General features: G+C 45.5%; 1 protein-coding gene across 3 annotated transcripts in view; it reads left to right on the top strand.

Annotated features, from left to right (window-relative positions):
- Positions 1–25,026, top strand: part of os9 (OS9 endoplasmic reticulum lectin) — a 73,853-nt gene that overhangs the window by 9,608 nt on the left and 39,219 nt on the right. For all 3 annotated transcript variants that reach the window (XM_070869443.1, XM_070869444.1, XM_070869442.1), the window contains exons 2-5: positions 12,200–12,376; positions 14,596–14,659; positions 16,326–16,402; positions 18,595–18,693. In XM_070869443.1, the coding sequence (XP_070725544.1) occupies positions 12,200–12,376; positions 14,596–14,659; positions 16,326–16,402; positions 18,595–18,693 (417 nt within the window). The remainder of the gene's footprint in view (positions 1–12,199; positions 12,377–14,595; positions 14,660–16,325; positions 16,403–18,594; positions 18,694–25,026) is intronic.

Genomic DNA, 25,026 nt, shown 5'->3' with positions numbered 1-25,026 from the left:
CGCCTGATTTTTTTTATGTGTAGAACAGGTTTTTTCAGTTCTACAAAAATCTTCACTTGCTCCATTCTACTTTAGTTTGGAGTACGTTTTCACTGTGGAAACTTTGAAATCAGGCGTCAGTGGCCGGACACGCCCCCTTTTGAAGAAAAAATTCTGTTCCAAAGTAGAACTGTTCTACCTGACTAGAACTGCAGAAAAAAAAAATGTGGAGAATTGCGATTTCTAAGATAGTCCGTTCTCCACCAGTTGCTCCTAAAAATCAGGCGCAAATCATGTGGAAACTTGGGCCCTTAGTTCCCAGCACCGGACTGTAATTTAATATTTAAAGTACAGGATTCACGATTAATCATATTGAATGCATGTGGGTAATCAGAAATTCTTCACTTCAGTAAATGGTGTGTTCAGTCTAGTTGAACACAACGGGGATGGAATTGGTATTCAGTCAAAGTGATAGCGAATCAGCAGCCAGCTTTACACTGCGCCCGATCTTCTCTTCCATTGAAATCAGTAGAATTCATTGACAATCGGGCGCAGTGTAAAACTGGCTGCTGATTTTCTCCAAAGGCCAATTCCATCCCAGAAGCTTGCAAGTTATTTGAATGGAGATTTTGGCAGCCAGAGATCAGATTCTGGTATATTTTACCACTTATCAAGGCAGTAGCTGTTAATCCCAAGTTTAACATTCTATATGTGCTCCTGTCTTTGTCTTGAGGATTTGTTGCTAATACTTGAATATTTTTGGCAGTTTATCATGTTTTCTCAAACCAGTTGGTAGTAATTTGGAAGCTTAATCCTGAATAGGTATAAGGTGGCTGTTGTGGAACTGGCCATAAGCAGCATTCCTTGGAGTTTAGGGTTGAAGCACTTCTGGAGCAGTCCAGTGGAAGATTCATCTTCTGTCCACCCTGTGCTTGATAAATTAGACGCACTCAAGTTTAGTTCCAAGCACTGAATCCTCATCTCAAGTACAAAAGTCGGCCAAAAGAAAATGTGATTTGTGTGCTGTAGGTTAATGGTTTGGAGATGGCTCAATTCATTGTGTGATTTCAATGAAATTCAGCAATGGCTGTCATACCTATTTGTCAAGATCAATTTGGTTAGAAAGAAATTGTTATTGCACTGTGCATTATCACACCCTTGGGTTCACAGCTAATGAATTCATTTTGAAGGTCAGCTGCTGTTTTGTAGGTAAACACTGCAGGCAATTTGTTTCAGTTGAGAAGAATTCTCCTCGTGACCTACTGAGGGGAGGTCTCAACAGGTGGAAAAGATCACTTCATCCAGGTTTCTCTATAGTTTGATGGTACTAAAATGAGTGGAGACCAACATCCTTGTTTTCAAATTCCTCCATGGCACTCGCCCCATATCCATCATAGGTAGTCCCTCAAAGTCGAGGAAGACTTGCTTCCACTCTAAAAGTGAGTTCTCAGGTGACTGAACAGTCCAATAGAACCACAGTCCCTGTCACAGGTGGGACAGATAGTCGTTGAGGGAAGGGGTGGGTGGGACTGGTTTGCCGCACGCACATTCCGCTGTCTGCGCTTGGTTTCTGCATGCTCTCGGTGACGAGACTTGAGGTGCTCAGCGCCCTCTCGGATGCACTTCATCCACTTAAGGCGGTCTTGGGCCAGGGATTCCCAGGTGCCGGTGGGGATGTTGCACTTTATCAAGGAGGCTTTGAGGGTGTCCTTCAAACGTTTCCTCTGCCCACCTGGGGCTCGCTTATCGTATAGGGGTTCAGAGTTGAGCGCTTGCTTTGGGAGTCTCGTGTCGGGCATGCAGACGATGTGGCCTGCCCAGCGGTGCTGATAGTGTGGTCTGTGCTTCGATGCTGGGGATGTTGGCCTGATCGAGAATACTGGCGGTGTGCGTTAATCATTGAGACTTGCCCCTGCCTATCTCTCTCATCTCCTACAGCCCTCTGAGATCTCTCCGCTCCTCAGATTCTGGCCTCTTGAGCATCCCCACTTTCTTTCCCCCACCATTGGTGGCCGTGCCTTCTGTTGCCTAGGGTGCCTCCGGAACTCCCTCCCGAAACCGCTCTGCCTCGCTACCTCTTTCCTCCTTAAAACCTACCTCTTTGACCAAACTTTTGATCATCTGCCCTAATATCTCCTTATGTGGCTCAGTGTCAAATTTTGTTTCATAATCGCTCCTGTGAAATGCCTTAGGATGTTTTACTATGTTAAAGGCGCTATATAAATGCAAGTTGTTGATTCTATGGATGTTGATTCTAGTCCTTGAATAGAATTAAAAAGCGGTACAGTGACCCAAAAGTAGCTCAGTTGGTTAAGTATCTCGTAGGCAGTCCCTCGGAATCGAGGAAGACTTGCTTCCACTCTTAAAATGAGTTCTTAGGTGGCCTGGTCGAGGATGCTAAAATTGGTGCGTCTGTCCTCCTAGGGGATTTGCAGGATCTTGCAGAGACATCGTTGGTGGTATTTCTCCAGCGACTTGAGGTGTCTACTGTCTCTGAGCCACACAGGGGGGGCAGGTATTACTACAGCCCTGTAGACCATGAGCTTGGTGGCAGTTTTGAGGACCTGGTCTTCAAACACACTTTTCCTCAGGCGGCCGAAGGCTGCACTGGCGCACTGGAGGCGGTGTTGAATCTCGTCGTCAGTGTCTGCTCTTGTTAAGAGGCTCCCGAAGTATGGGAAATGGTCTACGTTGTCCAGGGCCACGCCATGGATCTGGATGACTGAGGGGGAGGCAGGGGCAGTGTTATGCAGTGAGGATAGGCTGGTGGGAGGACCTTTGTCTTACGGATCTTTAGCGTAAGGCCCATGCTTTCATACGCCTCAGTAATGGAGTTCAGCCTCAGAATGTGCGCAGACGCAGGCTGTATTTAGGTGATGATTAAGTATCTGAGGGGCTGCTTTTGGACTGCCACAAATGTCATTGGGATATCTCTCTTTGAACACTTTTTCTTTTCTCCCCTGGTATTTTTGGGGGATGAATGTGACCGTGAACAAACTGCTTTCCTCCCAGAATGATGTGGCAGGCAGATAAAAATGTATGTTTGGGAACTGTTTTAACTGTGCATACAAAACACTTAAAAACAGCCCCAGTTTTTAAAGGAATCGTGTGCTAAGCTCCATTTAAAGAGGAAAAGCTGGTCCATAGACTTTTTTTAATATCTGTTAATAACTGAAGTAGAAACAAGTGGTTCCATTTATAAAAATGCATGCTACAGGATTTCAGTAAAGTATAGAAGTGTGTGTGTGATATCTCTGTACTGTCTCCACTTGAGATCCATTGAAAAACACCCAGCAGTACAATTATGAGGTTGTGTTTGGAGAGGTTTTTGAACTTCGTCCCATACTGTACTGGATGTACTGACGGCAACATTTAAATCGATTTGAGTATTGCACAGTTCCTCCAATGACCGAATGAGCAAGCGTGCTGTCCAGTGTATTACTAAACAACACAGGACAGAAGGTCGCAAGTTTGATGTCCCAGTCTGTGATCCGTCAACTGATCTCAGTCAATGTTACAGTGGCTCTCGCTGCCCCTGGGTGAGGGAGGGGGAAAATCAGCCAAGGTCCTCACTCTTGATTTCTATCAGTCACCCTTGCTGGAAAGTCTGCATTTGTAGACATTCAGTGTGGATATGATCAGGTCAGCTGTGCTGCCCTTAATAGTAGAGCTTGCAGGCGCTCATCACCTAGGCTACGGGCAGCAGAGTTTTCGATGAGCCCACGTGGAGGGTGCAAGGGGGAGGCCATCCAGGAGAGCATTGGAATAGTCTAGTCCAGAGGTAACAAAGGCATTGATGAGGGTTACAGTTGATTACTTTAATACATTACTGTTGGAAAGTGAGGTTGCATCTTAAACAGGCAGTACTGAATTGTCATGTGATCCTAAATTCTATAAAGGAAGATATCTACATTGATGTCTTTAACCTGCCATTGTGTTTTACACTTTCAAAAAAAATGTTGAGGCAGTTTTTGAATAAATATTTTGCAGTGAACCCCCTCTCCTCAGTAACATGCGAATGGTGAGTTGTGGTTTTTATCTTCGTGAATAGCCATTTGAATTGTCCTTCAGTGCTCTTTTCACAGAACAGTTGTCGTATTTATAAACCGCAAAGGACATATTGACAATTCCTCTGCGCGGAGGCCAAACTGACATATAGCAAGGCAAACTGGAACAGAACAGCTGCTAGCCAAGGAAGGCATTCATTCACCCTAACTAGGAGATGCTCTGCTACATAGCACAAGCTTTCTTCCTGAGATCAATATCCAGAGGTAGACTTGCTGGCAAACTTAAGTGAATGGATATCAACTCTGAATCCTGTTTAAAGGATTAACACTCCCATACAAATTCCTGTGTATCTTTTGGCTGTTCCTCAAGGGCATTACATACTTTTGCATAAAGTCTGGGAACGTCAACTCTCCTAACACTAGCCTTTCAACCTTGATTTCAGATCTCAAACTTCATACAGACCAATGTATAAAACGCCCAAGGTGGGAGGTCTTGTTTTAACTGAGAAATCGGTTATTCCATTCTTTTCCAGCGAGATTGTACGTGTGGTGGCATTCTCCAGCATAGTAGCAGCAAGGAACCCTCCACAAAGAAATATCTGCTGCTAAGTGGAAGCAGTTTGTCTAGTTTTTAATAATTGTTTTACTGCTGCCACTTGTTAAGGTCTTCACATCCTGGAAGACTAAATCATTCTCTGCTTTTCATATTCCAATCAAAAGCAATCCCCTCTGGCCAGCAACTGTTTATTTAATATCTTGAATTTAACCTCTTAACCGCTTCATTGAACTTAATAGAAAGAGCTTGCATTTATATCGCACCTTCATCTGCTCCACGATGTTCACAACCAATGAAGTACTTTCAAAATATAGTCCCTGTTGTAATGTAGGAAATGTGGCAGTCAATCTGTACAGCAAGCTCCCACAAACGACAATGGAACGAACAAACAAGCAGGTAATCTGTTTGTGATGTTGGTTGAGGGCTAAATATTGGCCAGGACACAGTACTCCCCTGCCCTGCTTGAATAGTGCCATGGAATCTTTGCATCCATCCAAGAGGGCAGACAGAGCCTCGTTTTAATGTTTCATCCTAAAGATGGCACCTCCAGCAGTGTAGCATTCCTTCAGTACTCCACTGTTAAGTGTTGGCCTAGATTATAGGCTCAATGCTACCATGGCTACCACGAATAGCAGTATTTTTAACAAATTACACCAAGGTCCTCCTCTCGTGGTATGGTCAAAAATCCCGAAACACGACTGTTTTTTGGAACTTGTTCCACTACCTAGTATCACAAGTGTTTTTCTGTCACACTTCAACACCTACATTTCTAGTTGTTGCTGTTTGTCAGTTTGTGATATTGAACTTGCCCACTTGAGCTCATGACTGCAAAAGAAAAATCTGATGCTGAGCAAGAAGGTTTCAGTAATATGCCGATCACTCAAAGTTGTTTTTTGTGCTAAAAAGATTGAAAGTGTCCAATAATTGAATTAAGCAATGTAAAGGTGGCAGAAAAGTAGCAACTTAGTGCCTCAGTTCAAATTCAGATCATTTGAATTAAATAACTTTGAATTAAGACTCTACTTATTTTGCTGTCCTCTTGGCGGTAACTATAAAGGCAGGTACATGTCCTAATGGCTGGGAAAGCAGCAGACTGAAAGGGGAGAAGCAAAGAAAAGAGCCACAGATGTGTGTTCCTCCTATTCCAGGCACACTTATTCTGTGGGTGTTTGGAGACCTGCTTTTAACTGGTAATCCATTAATTTGCTGTGTGCAGATTGGCTGCTGCATTTGCCTACATTACAACAATTGCTCTTCAAAAGTACCTCCATTGGCTGTGAAGCACTTTGGGACATCCTGAGGTTGTGGAAGGTGCTATAGAAGTGCAAGTTTGTTGGTCTCCACCAATGCCAACCTGGAGCTAGCTACCAGGAGAGCTGGGCAAGTGCTGACTGTCATCTGGATTTCCCACTTCTTCTTTCTAAACCTCCACCACGGGCCCACACACCTTCATTCAGTAACTTCCTACAGTGACTACACTCCAAAAGTACTTCATTTAGCTGTAAAGTGCTTTGAGACATCCGGCGGTCATGAAAGATGCTATAGAAATGCAAGTCTGCTGATTGCAAACAAGAAAGACAATTAGCCATCCTGTGAATCGTGGGGTGCGTACCTGCACCATGCTACTGTGTGGTGTGGCTTGTTAGCGCACACCTGGGACGCAGGGGTGTAAGAGCTTGATTTTGGGGAACTGCAAATTGTCCACGTGTCGAGTGGAAAGCTTTGAAGAGCTATAACTTCACAAAGCATTCGCTGTCCGGCGTGATTTCAAAATATCCTCGAAGTATGAGAGTGGAACCAAATACTTTGCAAGTTGTATTCCAAAATAAATGGTGTTACTTTAACATTTCGGTTTCTTGGCCTGCCATAGCTGACTCTGCGTTTGGCTCTTATTTGTCACCTTGGCCAGACAGTCTGGTCCCTGCTTGAAAGTGGGTGGCACCAGCACCACAATCGGTCTTGTTCCTCTTTTGACGAACCAAAATTAATCCCCACACACCGGTTTATGCAAACAACAGAAACCACAAATAAGACCGCTTTTCAGCTGTTCAGTTCTAGGACTGTTGACTGTTCTGTGTATGAACATTAGTGTGACCGGATCATTTGCAAGGCAAAAATGTGATGAATGTTGACGAAGGAGCAAAAATTCATGTGGCCGTTGGTTCAAATGATGCAACAAGCATCACCACACAGGATTGAATTACTGGCTTTGCACTTGCAAAAAAATGTATAGTTTTGTTGGATCGAGTGTGTGGATTACTTCCAATCATACTGTACCTGTGCATTTGAGATTGGTGCTTATTCCTCTAGAAAAGAGAAGGCTGAGGATGACCTGATAGAGGTTGTTAATATTATGAAGCGGTTTGAGAGGGTAGATGTGGGGAAGATGTTTCCGATTGTGGGGAGGCCAGAAATACAAGGTAGTCTTTAATAAATGCAATCTGGAATTCAGGAGAAACTGCTTTATCCAAATAGTGGTTAGAATGTGGAACTCGCTTACCACATGGACTAGTTGAGGCGAATAGCATAGATCTGTTGAGGGGAAGGTAGATAAACACATGAGGGAGAAAGAAATAGAAGGATACGCTAATGGGATGGGATGGAGGGGTGGGAGGAGGCTCGTGTGGAACATAAACACAGGTACGGACCTGTTGGGCCGAATGGCCTGTTTCTGTGCTGTACATATTGTAAATTTGGAGGAAATTACATATGCTAATGAGATTTATGCGGTCCCCACTTTCCCTTCTATTGATTCTTTGTTATGTAGCAAAGTGCCGGAATGCCATTTGGCGCATACAAGTCACGACTGGTATCAATGATTCACTGGAGCAGTTGCATGCTCGCATCCCTTGTGCCAAGTTTTCCTTTCCTGTAGCCTAAGGGTTTTTCTTTGTGCAAATGTCTTGTTTTCAAGTTGGTCTTCTTGGGATCGATGAATCTTTCTTCAATTGCATGGAGGGTGGATGAGCAGCCAGCCCATATACCTGACCTGGCAAGTACCTGGTGACTATTCTTCTGTGTGAAGCACCTGGCTTCCACGTGGCACCTCCTACAGTGACATAGTCGAGGTCAAGTACTCGGTGCTGTGAGGAATGTGTTTACTCACCACTCTGCTGCATGTTGGGGATCAGTTACCTTGATCCACAGCCCTGCCATCATGCCAGTAGAATTATATAGAATATACAGCACAGAAACAGGTCATTCGGTCCAACTAGCGTGTGCTGGTGCTAATACTCCACGCAAGCCTTCCCCATTCCATCTACCTCATCTCAGCCTTTCAGCATATCTTTCTATTATAGAAACATAGAAAATAGGTGCAGGAATAGGCCATTCGGCCCTTCGAGCCTGCACTACCATTCAATAAGATCATGGCTGATCATTCACCTCAGTACACCTTTCCTGCTTTCTCTCCGTACCCCTTGATCCCTTTAGGGCCATATCTAACTCCCTTTTGAATATATCTAACGAACTGGCATCAACAACTCTCTGCGGCAGGGAATTCCACAGGCTAACAACTCTGAGTGAAGAAGTTTCTCCTCATCTCAGTCTTAAATGGCCTACCCCTTATCCTTAGACTGTGACCCCTGGTTCTGGACTTCCCCAACATCGGGAACATTCTTCCTACATCTAACCTGTCCAGTCCTGTCAGAATTTGATATGTTTCTATGAGATCCCCTCTCATTCTTCTAAACTCCAGTGAATACAGGCCCAGGTTGATCCAGTCTCTCCTCATATGTCAGTCCTGCCATCCCGGGAATCAGTCTGGTGAACCTTTGCTGCACTCCCTCAATAGCAAGAACGTCCTTCCTCAGATTAGGAGACCAAAACTGAACACCATATTCCAGGTGAGGCCTCACCAAGGCCCTGTACAACTGCAGTAAGACCTCCCTGCTCCGATGCTCAAATCCCCTAGCTATGTAGGCCAACATACCATTTGCTGCCTTCATCGCCTGCTGTACCTGCATGCCAACTTTCAATGACTGATGAACCATGACACCCAGGTCTCGTTGCACCTCCCTCCCCTTTTCCTAATCTGCCGCCATTCAGACAATATTCTGTCTTTGCGTTTTTGCCACCAAAGTGGATAACCTCACATTTATTCACATTATACTGCATCTGCCATGCATTTGCCCACTCACCTAACCTGTTCAAGTCACCCTGCAGCCTCCTAGCGTCCTCCTCACAGTTCACACCGCCACCCAGTTTAGTGTCATCTGCAAACTTGGAGATATTACACTCAATTCCTTCATCTAAATCATTGATGGATATTGTAAAGAGCTGGGGTCCCAGCACTGAGCCTTGCGGCACTCCACTAGTCACTGCCTGCCATTCTGAAAAGGACCCGTTTATCCCGACTCTCTGCTTCCTGTCTGCCAACCAGTTCTCTATCCACGTCAGTACATTACCCCCAATACCATGTGCTTTGATTTTGCACACCAATCTCTTGTGTGGGACCTTGTCAAAAGCCTTTTGAAAGTCCAAATACACCACATCCACTGGTTCTCCCTTGTCCACTCTACTAGTTACATCCTCAAAAAATTCCAGAAGATTTGTCAAGCATGATTTCCCTTTCATAAATCCATGCTGACTTGGACATGCAAATATGTGTACCTCGATGCAGCCATACTGGATGTTCACAGCAATCATGGCTTACTGTAATTTAACTTGAAACCCCTGCTATTTTCACTTTTAATACCTTACTCGCTACTCCTACACTAACATTGTTGTCTGTTTTTTGTATGTTCCTGTACAACGTTCCTTCATGTTCATGTATGTCCTGTGCTGCTATGATGTGCTAATCTTGTGTAATTTGTGCAGCCATCTGAATCGTCAAGACACTGTTTGCCCTTGCAGTTACCTTTTCTTGCACTTGGTGCTGCCTTTGCCTATTTGGTGGTGGGGGGGGGGGGGGGGGGGTGCTGTCCTTTCTCCTACCTAAAATGTGCTGGAAGGACTTCATTAAATTGTTTTTTTTTCTCACTTGTTACTCAGCCATTTTCACCAGAGATTGCTCATCTGGAGCAATGGAACTTTCCATTTAAGCCCATTGGTTGGCTATTTGAGAAGTGTTAAAAGAATCATTATTGCAGGTGTCCTGATGAACTTCCTCTTTCCATTCTCGCAAACAAAATTGCATTCTCTGAAATTGCCCGCCCTGCAATTCGATGAGCAGTTTGGTCATCTTGGAGAATGAAGAAATCTTTTCGCCATTTTTTTTGTTTGATCAGAGGAATGTCTAACCCTACATTCCTGCTGGGTAGAGATGCGCTCTGCAGGTTAATGACCTCCGCTCTGTACCAAGTAGAGAGGCACGCTGAACTGGGCAAAGAACTCTGGAGCCACCAGGTGTATACTTTTGTGCTTTGTACTTGAGGACTGGTGCAGTATCTGTTCCTGTTTCGGAATAGAAAAGATTTATTGAAGTGAACGCCAGCAGCTCCACACATAGCAGCGGTTGAATTCAACATATTTAGATTTCTGCCCGCCATGGAAACAAACTACAAGCCTCTTCTCCAGAAGAGTTGGCCTGGCTTACATTTTGTCCTTATTGAAGAGAATGTAATTGCAATATGTAGGGAAGTATGTATTGTTAGCCGTGGCTCAGTGGGTAGCACTCTCGTCTCTGAGTCAGAAGGTTGTGGGTTCAAGCCCCTCTCCAGGGACTTGAGCACAAAATCGAGGCTGACACTCCCAGTGCAGTACTGAGGGAGTGTCGCACTGTCGGAGGTGCCATCTTTCGGATGAGACATTAAACCGAGGCCCCGTCTTTTCCCTCAGGTGGACGTAAACGATCCCACAGCACTATTGGAAGAAGAGCAGGGGAATTCTTCCCACTGTCCTGGCCAATATTTATCCCTCACCTAATCACTAAAACATTGTCTGGTCATTATCACTTTTCTGTATGTGGGAGCTTGCTGAGCGCAAATTGGCTACTGTGTTTCCCACATTACAACAGTGACTACACTTCAAAAAGTACTTCATTGGTTGTAAAGCGCTTTGGGACGTCCTGAGGTCCTGAAAGACGCTATAGAAATGCAAGTCTTTCTTTATCGGTTTGTAAATGAGCACATCACGAGTGGAAGATCACCACTTCAGACTAAAGGCCACTGCAGGGGGCATTAAGAGTGAATCCTGTAGTGTGGGACTAGAGTCGTGTATGGGCCAGACCAGGTAGAGATGGCTGGTTCCCTTACCTGAAGAATATTGGTACCATTGTAAGAAAAACCAGCAGTGCATCGGGGCATTTATATCAGACTTTCCACACACGTTGATTCAGATGTGGGAACAATCTGGTATAATGAAGGCTGTTGGTGTGTTGCTGGTACAACTGAATTGGTATTATTTGAGTTTCTTCGAAATGGGGAATATTGTATCAAATAGTTTTAACTGAATGATTGGCTGTTTTTAAAGTTGGTGTTTAAAGTAGTCAATTGGAAGTGCAAACATTGGGTCACTTGACATTATTCATTGCCAGAGACTTGCTTTATTGTACTCCGTATGGTGTGCATGGTGGAATTGAATAATTTGAAAATAAAATCGGTGTAAAGGCACCTCTGATGGTTCATTTGAGTGAATGGATTGTCTAGCATGGTATGGAGCTGTATCGACCTGAAAGGGTCCTGGTCCAACCCCTGGTTAGTGCTGAATTAGCTGATATTTGCTAAGGCAGCGATGGGTGCACTATATAATTGTCCTCGCGCTCTCCCTACAGTGAGCGAAGAGAAAGATTGGTCCAGAGTTCCCACTCCAGATCATTGTCTAGAAACTCGTTTCAATGTCTGCCTGTACATTGGCGAAGACTGGGTTCGGTGAGGCTAATGCTCCTTGGAGTTGAGTAGCTCACTGACTGGCATCATCTAGAATGGACACTTGGGTGAGATACTGGAGGGGAGCTGGTACCTATAGAACCGAACGTTTAAGATTCAGTGCCTACTTGAGAAAAATGAGTGGTTCCTGACATCCTGAAACCTTTGACGAATGACATCACATTTGGTCTGCTACTGGGCTTAAGTGTTTCTTTTCCTTTTTTTTAATTACTGTTGTGGAAAATTAAAAAGAAATCCACAGTATGTGACTATATACAAAACTGGTTGACATTAGTTTATAATTTTCAATGAAAGTAAACTACAGATCTCTGAGACGAGACCACACAGCACTCGAGCATTTAAATGCACTTTTCTTGATGTGAAATACTTTCTATAATTGTATAACTCTTGTATACAATATAGTGCATACAATTTAATTCTAAACTGTATACACATTAACGCTGGGAATTACAGCGGCCGATCGGGACAACCCTCGAGGAAATCTTGTCATTTCTTTGCCTGTTCAAGCAGATTGAAATTCATCAAATCGGATGTCCTATAATGTCCTTCAACCTCTGAAATTAGCCCTTTACTGTTTGTGTGTCATTTCCATTTCCCACACGAGCCATCTGGTCTGAGGCTATAGTTTTTGTTGAATGATAGTCAGAGTTGTATGCCTAAATGTTACTTCATTATGGTTATGAAGGAATTCTTTGCTCCATCATTCTGAGCTGAATTAGATCCCAGGCCTTGGGGTGAAAGAACTGCTTGATTATCTATGGCAGTATGTACTCTCAGTTACTGATACAATTGCAACTGCTGTCTTATGTCGTATTCTTGTTCTTTTACAGACTAAATCAGATGATGTTGTAATAGTTTCTTCAAAATATAAGCAGATGTACGAGTGCAGATTGCCGGCTCAAGCCATGAAATTTCAGCAAGACACTGAAGATGAAGGACAATCCTACTCCGGGCTGGAGATCTCTGAGCTGTTGAAGCCAATGCATGCAGCACCTTGTCTTGTAAAGGTGAGGCCAGGTTATTTTTGAGGAATGGTGTTAAATGGCTGTAGCTTTGAGTAAATATTTGTGGAGTTCTTTCAAACCTGTACTTTATATTTTTTTTTAATTTCCTCTCCCCTCATTCATGTCTTTCCCCTCCCCCAAAAGAAATAGAATTAAAAGGAGAATAATGTTTAATACTGTAATATCATCATGTGTATTTAGCATTTTTAATTGATGTTTGGAACAATGCCTTCTCCACTGCCAAACCCTTGCCCTTATTTCCTTCCCCCTGGTGCATTTATTGTTACCTCTGTTAGCTCATCCAGTAGGCCATTTCTCATGAGTTTGGTCAGTAATTTGGCCTGATCCTGTCCTTGCCCAATGTCTACATGTGCTTAATCCTAGGATAGTGACCAGGCGTGGAAATCCTTGCTGTCTTGTATTTTTTTTCTCCCCTTCCTTTGCTCAAGGGTGCTCCCCTTGCCATTTTGGCTGAGATCGACTAACTGACTAGGCCAGGAGTTGAATGTGAGATCCTTGGTGTCTGTTGGGCTCAATGCCACAGCACATGGTGGAATTACTCACTGGGCTTGGGGGCCTAGAATACTGGAACTGTCCTTTTAAGGTTGTTCAAAGTGTATAATTAGTACATGAGAAATAGGAATGAGAGGTGATCTTATCGAAACAGATAAGATAATGAGGGGGTTCGACAAGGTGGAGTTTCCACTCATAGGGGAAACTACAACTCGGGGACATAGTCTCAGAATAAGGGGACGCCCATTTAAAACTGAGATGAGGAGGCATTTCTTGGGATTGTAAATCAATGGAATTCTCAGCCCCAGAAAGCTGTGGAGGCTGGGTCATTGAATATATTTAAGGTGGAGATACACAGATTTTTGAGCGACATGGGAATAAAGGGTTATGGAGGGTGGGCAGGGAAGTGGAGCTTAGTCCATGATCAAAGCAGTCATGATCATCTTAAATGGCGGAGCAGGCTCGAGGGGCCAGATGGCCTACTCCTGCTCCTATTTCTTATGTTCTTAGGAGCAGAAGCAGGCCATTTGGCCCCTCGAGCCTGCTCTGCCATTCGATGAGATCATGGCTGATCTTCTACCTCAACTCCACCTTCCTGCACTATCCCCATATCCCTTGATTCCCTTAATAGCCAAAAATTTATCGACCTCTGTCTTGAACATACTCAACGACTGAGCTTCCACAGCCCTCCGGGGGTAGAGAAGTCCAAAGATTCACCACCCTCTGAGTGAAGAAATTTATCCTGATCTCAGTCCTAAATGGCTGACCCCTTATTCTGAGACTGTGACCCCTAGTTCTAGACTCCCCAGCCAGTAGCCCTTCCCATAACACTGGTGCACTGCAACCTGCTTTTTCTTCTGAATAACTTCCAAAGACGGCATTTAAAATGGCCGATCACCATTGTGGGGCATTGAGGTGAGGCAAATGGTGGCAGAAGTGGAAACGAGGACCCAATCTCGATGTTAATCTTTTGGGGAGAGTGGAGCTCGGAATAATGTGGTGCTTCGCTAACACCGAATCAATCTATTTCCATACTAGTCCTTTGATTTGGTCATGTTGCTTAAAATTGACACAACAGTCTTGCATGTAGAAAGTTGAGGATGGAGCACAATATATGAGCATCTGCAAGCAGGCTGTGACTAGTTAATAAACTGTGCCTTAAAATGATTGCTCTTACCCCTGCCCAGCAATCTTCCGACTGTAGAATTGGTGAGTAAAAGGAACAACGAGCCAGAAGCAAAAGCAAACAAAAACGTCTTTTCTGCTGGAAGAAATATCAGATCTTCCTCCTTTTTCACACACATTGCTGAATATTATAGGGTTTTTGGGTGACTGGCTTGGTTACTGGGACTCTGGAGTGTTTTGCTGCAGGTTGCATTACTGTTCAGTGTATTACTGTGTGTATTACTGTGTGTATTACTACAGGGTATATCACTACAGTGTATTTCTCGCCCCTCCCTATCTCTCTAACCTCCTCCAGCCCAACAACCTCCTGACACTCCTTAAAACCTACTGCTTGTTCAAGCTTTTGGTCATCTGCCCTAATATCTCCTTATGTGGCTCGCTGTTCAATTTTGTTTGATGACACTCCTGTGAAGTGCCTTGGGACTTTTTACTGTATTATAGGTGCTATATAAATGCATGTACTTGCTGTTCAGTGTCCAGTCTGTATGTTTCATTGGTGCAACTTTTGCTTTATTTCCTTACAGACCAAAGACTGGTGGACATACGAGTTTTGCTACGGCCAGGATATCAAACAGTATCACGCAGAAGGTAAATGCAGGTGCTTGTGTTTATGAAAGTTATACTTTTTTGGATCTTCTGTCACCTTTCTCTAGATTATTTTGGCTTCTATCTTTTATCACTCTCTCTCCTGCTTTTCCTCAAATTTCTTACCACTGTGTGGGCCCATATAAATCCAGACAGTTTCTTGGAACTTCAACCCAGTTCTCTTTCTGTCTACCCCTGTCCCCCATCCTCCTTGAAGCTTTCAGGAGATGGGTTTCTACTGTGATTTTAAAAACGGTTCCCTAGATTCTGACATTCTCTCTTTGTATATCCCAGAAAAGAATTACTGGGACTTAAAAAATAGATAGGATATTCAAAATTTAAATAAAAGCGGTCGCTCGTATAAACTGAACCAATCCTACTGCAGTGTTTAAGTTGCCATTATTTCTCTTTCCAACCTTTAACTTGACTATACCTGCTTTCTTGTATCAAGGAATCTGTTGTAAAGTTCTTGGGCATTGTGACCAATGTTTCCCCCGAATTCTTTTTTGGATGCACGGCCCCTTCAAAGTTTTGCGCATGCACGTAATTTCACATTTGAAAAATCGGTCCCGGGCTGCGTGTCCACGCAGCTTGGAGGGAACGTTGATTGTGACTGGATTTAAAGAAATAGCCACCAAGTCAAAACTCGACACATGCACCTCATTTTTGTCACCAAAGTATTGCACGCTCTGAGGACTTAACATGTATGCACTGCCAACAGAAATGAGATTCAAAATGCCTTCTATAGCTGCAAAGTTGGGTTATATACAAAAATGTGTTCTACTAATTGGTCTGACTATGTACCAGTACAGTCCCAGCACTTGGTTGTGTGCGACTCCGAGTACAGAGTCTTGAATCTCATTACCTGTGCATGGATATCAAGTTATTTCTCCCCCCACACTCTCCCTCCAAAAGCTACACACCGTTTGCAGTTGAGAGGGTAGGTGCATAACCTGTTCCCCAGCTGACTGCTAAATGTTGCTCGAATCCTATGGAGATGTTCCCACTAGAAGCTTCCTACATTATAATGCAGGAAATAATTGTGATTAAAGTGTGTTTTTAAAAAAAAAATGATTTGCCTTTTCATGTGCCTGTATGTCTGCTGCTTTGCTGCTATGCGTACGAGTGTTCAAAGTGAAATGTTCAAATGCAATTTGTGGTGGTCTGCAAAAACTTCTGCATTACATCAAGACTGCTGGTTTGCAGTTTACTTGATGGGACGCAATTCAGAGCACGAGCAATGAGACAAATCACTGCACCTGCAGTGTTGCTCACGATGTGCTCGTGACTAGATTTCTGGCCAGAAATCTTCCCTAATGTCGGGGGGGAAAAGGTCTGTCTAGGCCAGCAATGTAAAGACTGCAACACTGACCTCAACAGGTGAGTTGAGAGCTTGAAGGCAAGAACAAAATGGTGATTGGAGGCAAAGCGCTGGATGCAAACAAGTGACAAAGGAACTATCTCTGTACAGTGGTCTCCATGCTGCAGGAGTCACCCCCGGACTGTGTCGCTTTATATTAATGCGCTGCTGACTGAATTGGAGCTGCCTGCATTGCCAGCTCTGTAATATAAATGCAGTGTTTGTCTAACTGCACACAGTTCTTACATTTTTAACTCTACTTTCAAGACGGAGTTTGCATTTTAGCTGTAATCTTTCTGTTGTGTTCAGATTCTGAAGTTAAAGGAGATGTGATGTATCTTGGGTTTTATGAATCTGAATTTGACTGGAACAATGAAACTGCAAAGGTAAGGATGAATTCACATCATAGGTAGGCTGGTCTGCTGTCATTCTGTTGCAGGTCCCAGTAGATCAAAGCTTTAAATAAATGCTGTTATTCAGACTCCCCCCTAGCCAATTTGCTTTGGCTGTTAATCTTGCACAGGTCACGACTGGCTAACTCTTGTTTTATTTTGACTCTTTGTTTTCAAGTTATATTTCAGCACTCTGAACGTTTTAAATGTTGGTCTTGACATTTAATGATATGCGTCAGCTGTGCCTCAATGGGTAGCGCTCTCGCCTCTGAGTCAGAAGGTCATCGGTCCAAGCCCCACTCTAGGCTTGAGCACAATCCAGGCTGACACTTCAGTGCTGCATTGTCTTTCAGATGAGACATTAAACCGAGGCCCCATGTGCCCCTTCGGGTGGACATAAAAGATCCCATGATGCTAATCGAAGAAGAGCAGGGGAGTTCTCCCCAGTGTCCTGGTCAATTTTTATCCCTCAACCAATATCAGTAAAACAGATTATCTTGTCATTTCTCATTGCTGTTTGTGGGACCTTGCTGTGCGCAAATTGGCTGCTGCATTTCTTTGTTACAACAGTAACTGCACTTCAAAAGTACTTCATGGCTGTGGGATGTCCTGAGGTCATGAATGGCGCTATATAAATGCAAGTTCGTTCTTTCACATAATGGTTCTCCATCTTAATTACTGCAATACTGGATTGTGCGCAAATATCTCTCCAGCTTCCTTGCCTTTTAATAAGTAGAAGCCATATATTTTTGTTTTGCTCTTTGGAGCACTGCAAGGCCATGGGACAGCAAGGTAAGATCACAGGGAAGTGCCAAATTGCAGCATTTAATGCTTAAGCAGCTTTTAACTTTATTGCTGTTTTGTGGATGTGAAAAGTGAATGTTCAATATCAATTTTGCATTTTCTTTTTTTTTAAATGCCCCGAGTCAAATGCGAAGCTCCTCTCCCAGAGAGTTGCCTTCTCTCACCAAATAGGCAGTAGGTGCTTTTGTTCAGATATCAACATTGTAATCAGCTAACTTTAGAAATGCAATTGCTTCTTTTTTAAATGCATGCAGGATATTTGATACCAAAGCTGTAAGAATATGTCTGAAACCTTTGATACTTTATTTCCTGTTTTCCAGCCTGCAACTCTCTTTCAAATTGTGTAGTCATAGCTGTAAAAGTAACTGCACAGCCACCTGTTTGCTCATCTGTTGGAAGAGCTGTACCATTGTTCCACTTTTGTCGCACCCTTGTTGGCTCAGCTAGTTAAGGTCGCAAGTGGTTGAGCCATACAGATGGAGAGTCCCAGGTTCAGACTTTGGTCTATACATCGAGTTGTCTGATCCCAGTCAGGATGGAGGTAGAAGTGTTACAATTAGCCTTTTGAGTTGGGGTAAGAGTAAATCGCCCAGTGTTCAGAGTGATAGGTTGAGCAGGTTGGGACTACATTTTTTGGAGTTTAGAAGAATGAGAGGTGCTCTTGCTGAAGTGTATACGATTCTGAAAGGGCTTGACAGGGTAGATGTAGAGAGGATGTTTCCCCTTGTGGGGAATCTAGAACGAGGAGGCATAGCTTCAGAACACATTTAAAACTGAGATGAGGAGCAATTTCTTCGGGTTGTGAGTCTTTGCAATTCTCTACCCCAGAAAGACAGGGTCATTGAATATATTTAAGGCGGAGATAGACAGATTTTTGAGCGATAAGGGAGTCAAGGGTTTTGGGGAGCGGACAGGGAAGTGGAGCTGAGTCCATGATCAGTTCCGCCATGATCTTATTGAATGGCAGAACAGGCTCGAGGGGCCAAATGGCCTACTGCTCCTATTTCTTATGTTCATAATCCTGATCACCATTCAGCCACTACTGCCTGAAATGTGCCTGTATGGATGTTGGGCGAGGGTGGCATCAGACTTGGCTGCAGTGTGCTTCCACCTCTCCCCTGGGGTTGAATAACCTGCTGAGACGTGGAAAATGATCACTTAAGCCAGGTCACCTGCTGCCATTGAATTGTACACAGTAAAAAGGGGTGGAAGACTAATTATATCCCATGCAGTTCACTTCCATTGTCATCCAGATTTTTATCACTGATATAACCATACATTGATTATTTGTACTTTATAATTGATTGCATTTTTTTAATTTGCAATTTTGAAAGCTTAAGTTTATGTACTTTTTTTTTTAAAGAATCACTTTTTATTCTCAGGCTTCAAAGCAACATAAATTGAAACGATACCACAGTCAGAGTTACGTGAACGGATCCAAGTGTGACCTTAATGAAAAGCCAAGAGAGGCTGAAGTGAGGGTAAGTTTACAGGCTTTTGCATCCTAGAAATTTTTATACTTCAGTCCCGAAATCACTTGCTTGTGTTTAAAGAACCGAAACACAGAGATCTGCTTCATTTGGTCCCCAAAAAAAATTCCTTTCCAGATTATTTGAATGTTGCTGCAGCACGCACTTTTGGGTGATTTTTTTTTTTTGTATTGCTGCTTAAGGTGAGATATTGGTGCTTAGAAGTGGACCATTTATCCCAGTACAGGTCACTCTTTGGGGTCACGACACGCTGCTGAGGCAAAGGGAATTTAACCCATGCTATACCTGACCAAGTACTCTGGGGTCAGGTCTAACTAGGGTTAAATTCCCTTTGCCCCAGCAGGTCTTGACCCCCAATCCAAGAATGACCCGCTACCCTCCATTGTGTCAGTGTGGCATTCATTAAAGCGGTAAGTTAACCTAGTTATGGTACTGAACTAGCAACCCGGAACCCGAGAGTTCCAATCCCACCAGGGCAAGTTGTGAAATTGAATTCAATAAATGTGGTCATTTGTGGGCTGATACTAGGAGAATAGCTATGGGAGGGTGGATGGCTATAAAAACCCAACTGGTTCACTAGCGTCCTTTAGGGAAGGGAACTTTCCCGACCCAGTCCAGCCTGCGTGTGACACTGGTTGACTCATAATGCCCTCAGGGCAACTATGGATGGGGAATAAATGCTGTCTTGGCAGTGTCACCCACATCCCAAGAATAAATCACTTAAATGTTTTTCACATTAGCTGGTGTTGTGGCACGCTTGAGTTGAGCATTGTGCAGTAGACTGCTCAAACTCGTTTCTTTTCAGGCCATTCGAGCTGGCAGTGGAGACTTTCAGTTCAGCATTCTCGCTGGGTTCCAGCCAAGGCCTCAAGATGAAAGGCTTCCCTGTATGCTGACCCATCTCTAACTGTTCAATATTGAGGCAATCTGGCCTTATGCATAATACTCCCTTGTGCAGTAAAAATCCCCAGTATCCTGCTGTTTGTGTATGTTTGTACTCTTGTTTGCCTTCCCTTGTGGGTGGAGACCCATAGGGAGTGGAGCAAAAACACAAACATATACCAATGGCGTAATCACCGTGAGACTCCAGAAAACTCATCTAACCACAACTTGTGTAAGGTGGTGCATGTCATTGTGGATTAATAGCTGGCTTAATGCATCAAATGAGCAAAACTAAATCTGATAGAGATTGGTTTAAGATGGTCTTGGAGTAACTAGGAGACCCAAGACTGGCGTACTAGAGCTGTAACATTAACATAATGGATGTAGCTTCATCGAACTGTCTGCATTTTTCCATTTCCGACAGGGCAGTGCTAGTTTTTTTTGTAATGCTATATCTAAATTCGCCACATGGTGTCACTAAATGCATGCATGCCTGTAGCACACGCTGTCTAAAAGTGCTGCAAATGTTGAGGGGGGAAAAATGAAAGATTTATAATTGGAGTGAAAAAAAAACACCAACCCTTTAAACAGATGGGGGGGGGGTGGGGGGGTGGGGGGGGGGAGAAATTTGGTCGTGCCTCTGTTGCGGTGTTAATCCAGCCGGAGCGGTACTTTTAGCGCCTTGAAAGTTTGTGCCTCCCAGCCAGAAATTCATCAGAATTGGTCGAAGAGCTGACGGGCGCTAAATCAGCCGTTGCACACCAGAGCTGGGAGGGGGGGGGCGCGAATGAAAGCTTGGCCGCTAAATTTTGCAGACACATTGCGCATGCGCGGAACTCCAATTCAGATCCCGGGAAAAACCGACTGGTAAAGGCGTGGCAAAGCAAGTATGCGCATGCGTAGCTCCAGCTTCATACTGACCTGAGAGCGGGAGGATGGATGCGCAGGCAGCCAGACAATGAGCGCACCGCTTCTTGGCCGCGGCCCTTGAGGCGCTGCTGGAGGCTGTGGAATGGCGCTAACATGCCCTGCTGCCTGGAGGGGGACGAAGGCCAGCCCCCAGAGCACTTAGGAGTGTGTGGAGGGAGGTCGCGCAGCACGTTTCTGCCCGCGACACGGTGCAGAGGACCATGACTCAATGTCGCAAGAAATTCAATGACCTGATTAGGGTTGTCGGGGCGAGTACCCTTTACATCAATCTTGCAATGCCTTCATGTGAGCCTCACTGCTTCACACTGCCCACACCTTCTCTATGTGTGCCAGGCCATGCTCCTCGTTGCTGTACACACCCTCTGTATCGCCTCCCCAGATATGCTCCGTCCATCGAAGCGTCTCTCGCCTTCTAGTTCCTGACTCGGCCTGAGGACACCAACAACACCTTTTAACTCTCCATATGCGGTCACAGGCCTTCAGCCTCATACTTACTCATAGCTCCTTGTGCCCAGACCCCACCTTTTACACATCGAATGTGAGCTGCCACGCAGGCTGAGATGCAGACATTCACATCTCGCGACATCAGTAGCGAGTCACTTACTGCAGACATGTCTTGTTTTGCTCATTGCAGGGCAAGCTCGCCCATAACAGGTGCGAGCGGGAGCGGACGGGAGAAGGGGAACCAGACCTCCAGGACGTCACTGCGGTCAAGGAATGAGTGTCGGCCCTCATGGGCGTACCAGTCGGAGCAGTGGTGGCCGGAGAGGCAGAGCCCCCGCTCGACAGTGATAGTTTGTGAATGAGATGCCGGTTTTCTGTGGCAGCCCTGACCCTTGATCCCACATGCTTTATAACATGTATCTCCAAAATAGCGATGCCCCCTCCCCAACTGCTTGGGAGTCCTGCTCACAGTCAGGCAGATGAGGACCTGGATTGGGAGGCTCTGTCCAGGGATGCACCGTGAGATTATGGGTGCATTGGGGGACGTGCCGCAGAGCGTGGATGCACTTGTTGTGAGTATGGCGAAGGCCGCCTCCAGCAAGGCCCATGCCTCTCAGCAGTCCACTGAGGCCATCATTGCCCGTCTAAATCGGGAAACGGCCTCAACGAGCAACAGTGGGGTCCCAGAGGTGATGGGGTCTGCCATGGTTGACGTGGCAGCAGCCATGACATCACAGGCCGAACGGACGCAAGGTCTTCGTGATGACATGTAGTCACTGGTTGCTGGCATGCAATCTCAGACTGCAGCGTTTGAAGCTCCGTCTGCGTTTATGCAGTCTCCGAGTGATGCCATGCAAGCAGTGTCTGCTGCCACCCTCTCTGTCGTCTCCACAGACGGTGCTGCAGCAGGTCAGCAATCTCTGGTCGCACATATTGCTCCTGCTGTTCTGGATCCGCCCCAGAGGGAGTGGCAGTGAGCCGCTGGAAATGGAAGGTGCTGTCCTTCCTGACGATGACAGCATTCCTGCTCCCGCCACTGCCAGTCCGCCTTTGCACCCGACACGGGCTGCACCCCAGCCATCCCACACTGCTGCCGCCCATCCTGAGGTGGTGCAGTCAACAGTCGGGGCTTCCAAGCCCAGAGCTGGTCCAGGGTGTCATCGTCGGCCGTCTGTCCTGTCTCCCTCAGACACAGTGCAGCCCTCAAGTGGCCTTGTTGTCGGCACTGCGGAACCATTGAGGATCAGCAGTAGGCGAAGGAGGTGGGGGGGTGTGAGTGAGGCAGAGGGGTGGGAAATGTCTGCAAAGACCCACTGATGAAGGGTGTCCCCATGGGTCTTATGTACATATGGTGTCAATTTTCTTCTTCTGTTGTATAATTTGAAGGGGATTGGTGCTCCGTGTTGATTTATTTGAGGGTGTGGTTTTTTTTTTCCCCAGCAATGTGTGTTAAATAAACTCATTTTAACCGTCTCCTTCAGCCTCTAGTGTATGACTGTTGACTTGTTACGGAGATGTGGCATTATCATGGCACAATATGCGCGGTCATTATTAGCTGCATTCCTCAGCTCCCTCCATTTAAGCTCCCTTATGAGCCACTGCCGAATAGCCCTGCCGCCACCAACATTGGCACACTGCCTCCTCCGTGGCTGCTGCGGGTCCTCGTCGTCTTGCTGGACATTCAGGGCCTCGCCAGGCTCCTGTTCCTCTTCCTCCTCCTGAGGTGGGCCTGTGATCCCCACTGGCAAGACCTGGGCCCTCATGATGGCCAAGTTGTGCAGCATGCAGCACACCACAATGAATAGTGAGACCTGTTGAGGGAAGTATTGAAGGCTGCCTCCAGAGCAGTCCAGGCATCGGAATCACTGCTTCAGCAGCCCTATTGTCTGCTCGATGATGTTGCGGGTGGCGGCAGGGCTCTCTCATTGTAGCGTTCCTCCGGTTCTGTGGTGGGGTTGCAGAGGGGGGTCATTAGCCAGGTGGCCAGGCCATATCCCTTGTCCCCGAGCAGCCAGCCTCGGCCTTCCCGTGGTAGCTGAAACAGTCGTGGCACAGTGCTCTCCCGCAGGATAAAGGTGTCCTGTGCGCTTCCAGGATAGCGAGCATTGACTGTGAGGATGTGCTGCGTGTGGTCACACACCAGCTGCACATTTAGGGAGTGGTATCTTTCTGTTTCTGAAGACCTCTGCATTCTCGAATGGTGCTCGCAAGGCCACGTGCGTGCAGCCAATTGCTCCTTGAACCCTCAGGAAGTCCGCTATACTGGCAAAACGACATGCTTGCTCATTCTGTTTCTCCATGGTCATTGGGAAGTTAATGAAGTCCATTCTGCGTGTGTAGAGAGCCTGTGTGACATCGCGGGTGCAGCGATGTGCTGCGAGTTGTGAGACACTGCATATGTCCCCTGATGCAGCCTGGAAGGAGCCGGAGGCATAGAAGGTGAGTGCCACCGTGACCTTCACTCCGATGGACAGCGCAGTCCTGGTACCGCTGTGAGGTTGTAGGAGATGGCATATCTCTAACTTACCCTCTTTTGGAAGCGCAGCCTTCTGACACACTGCTCTCGGACAGGTCCAGGTATGAGCGCTGCTGTCGGTAAAGCCGTGGGGATAAGGCCTCGGGGCTCTCATCCTTCGGCCCCTGACCTGGTCAACAGCTCTTCTCTCTTGATGTGCCTTGCTAGAGCATGTATGCGATGCTGGCGAACAAGTAATGCCCCCATTAAAGTTTTAGAATGACTTTTTCTCAAGCTGAACTGTTGTGTGTCTGCCGCTACAAATACAGACGCTCACGCACTGTGCTCTGCGTAAACGTTGCACTGACTGACCTCCGAGGGAAGCGCTTCCTCATCCCTTTAAGTAGCCACCAGTTAACATAAGAAATAGGAACAGGAGTAGGCCATTAGGCCCCTTGAGCTTGCTCCGCCATTTAATATGGCTGATCTGATCATGGACTCAGCTCCACTTCCCTGCCCGCTCCCCAGAACCCTTTATTCCCTTATCACTCAAACATCTGTCTCTCTCCACCTTAAATATATTCAGTGACCCAGCTTCCACAGCTCTCTGGGGCAGAGAATTCCATAGATTTACAATCCTCAGAGAAGAAATTCCTCCTCATCTCAGTTTTAAATGGGTGACCCCTTATTCTGAGACTGTGTCCCCATGTTTTAGTTTCCCCTATGAGTGGAAATATCCTCTCTGCATCCACCTTGTCGAGCTCCCTCATTATCTTATATGTTTCGATAAGATCAATCCTCATTCTTCTGAACTCCAATGAGTATAGGTCCAACCTACTCAATCTATTTTCATAAGTCAACCCCCTCATCTCTGGAATCAACCTAGTGAACCTTCTCTGAACAGCCTCCAATGCAAGTATATCCTTCCTTAAATATGGAGACCAAAACTGTACGCAGTAGTCCAGGTGTGGCCTCACCAATACCCTGTACAGTTGTAGCAGGACTTCTGCTTTTATACTCTATCCCCCTTGCAATAAAGACCAGCATTCCATTTGCCTTCCTGATCAGTTGCTGTACCTGCATACTAACTTTTTGTGTTTCATGCACAAGAACCCCCAGGTCTCTCTGTACTGCAGCACTTTGTAATCTTTCCCCATTTAAATAATAATTTGCTTTTTTATTTTTTCTGCCAAAGTGGATAACCCCACATTTCCCCACATTATACTCCATCTGCCAAATGTTTGCCCATTCACTTAGCCTGTCTATGTCCCTTAGAAGATTCTTTGTGTCTTCTTCACACCTTGCTTTCCCACCCATCTTTGTATCATCAGCAAACTTGGCTACATTACACACTGTCCCTTCATCCAAGTCATTAATAAAGATTATAAAAAGTTGAGGACCCAGCACTGATCCCTGCGGCACCTCACTAGTCACTGTTTGCCAACCAGAAAATGGTCCATTTATCCCAACTCTGTTTTCTGCAAGCCTGGACCGACTTTTTCCAGATGTTGTTATTGGCGGGCGCTAAATAAGGCGCACGCACAGAATTTAGCGACCGGGTTGCAAGTGTTGGCATTGCACCAGGACGACGTCCTGATTGGAGCGATCGTCAG

The sequence above is a fragment of the Pristiophorus japonicus genome, chromosome X (assembly GCF_044704955.1).
Source record: "Pristiophorus japonicus isolate sPriJap1 chromosome X, sPriJap1.hap1, whole genome shotgun sequence".
Classification (NCBI taxonomy): Eukaryota; Metazoa; Chordata; class Chondrichthyes; family Pristiophoridae; genus Pristiophorus; species Pristiophorus japonicus.
Note: the sequence above shows the minus strand (reverse complement) of the source record. Positions and strands in the feature narration are given on the sequence as shown.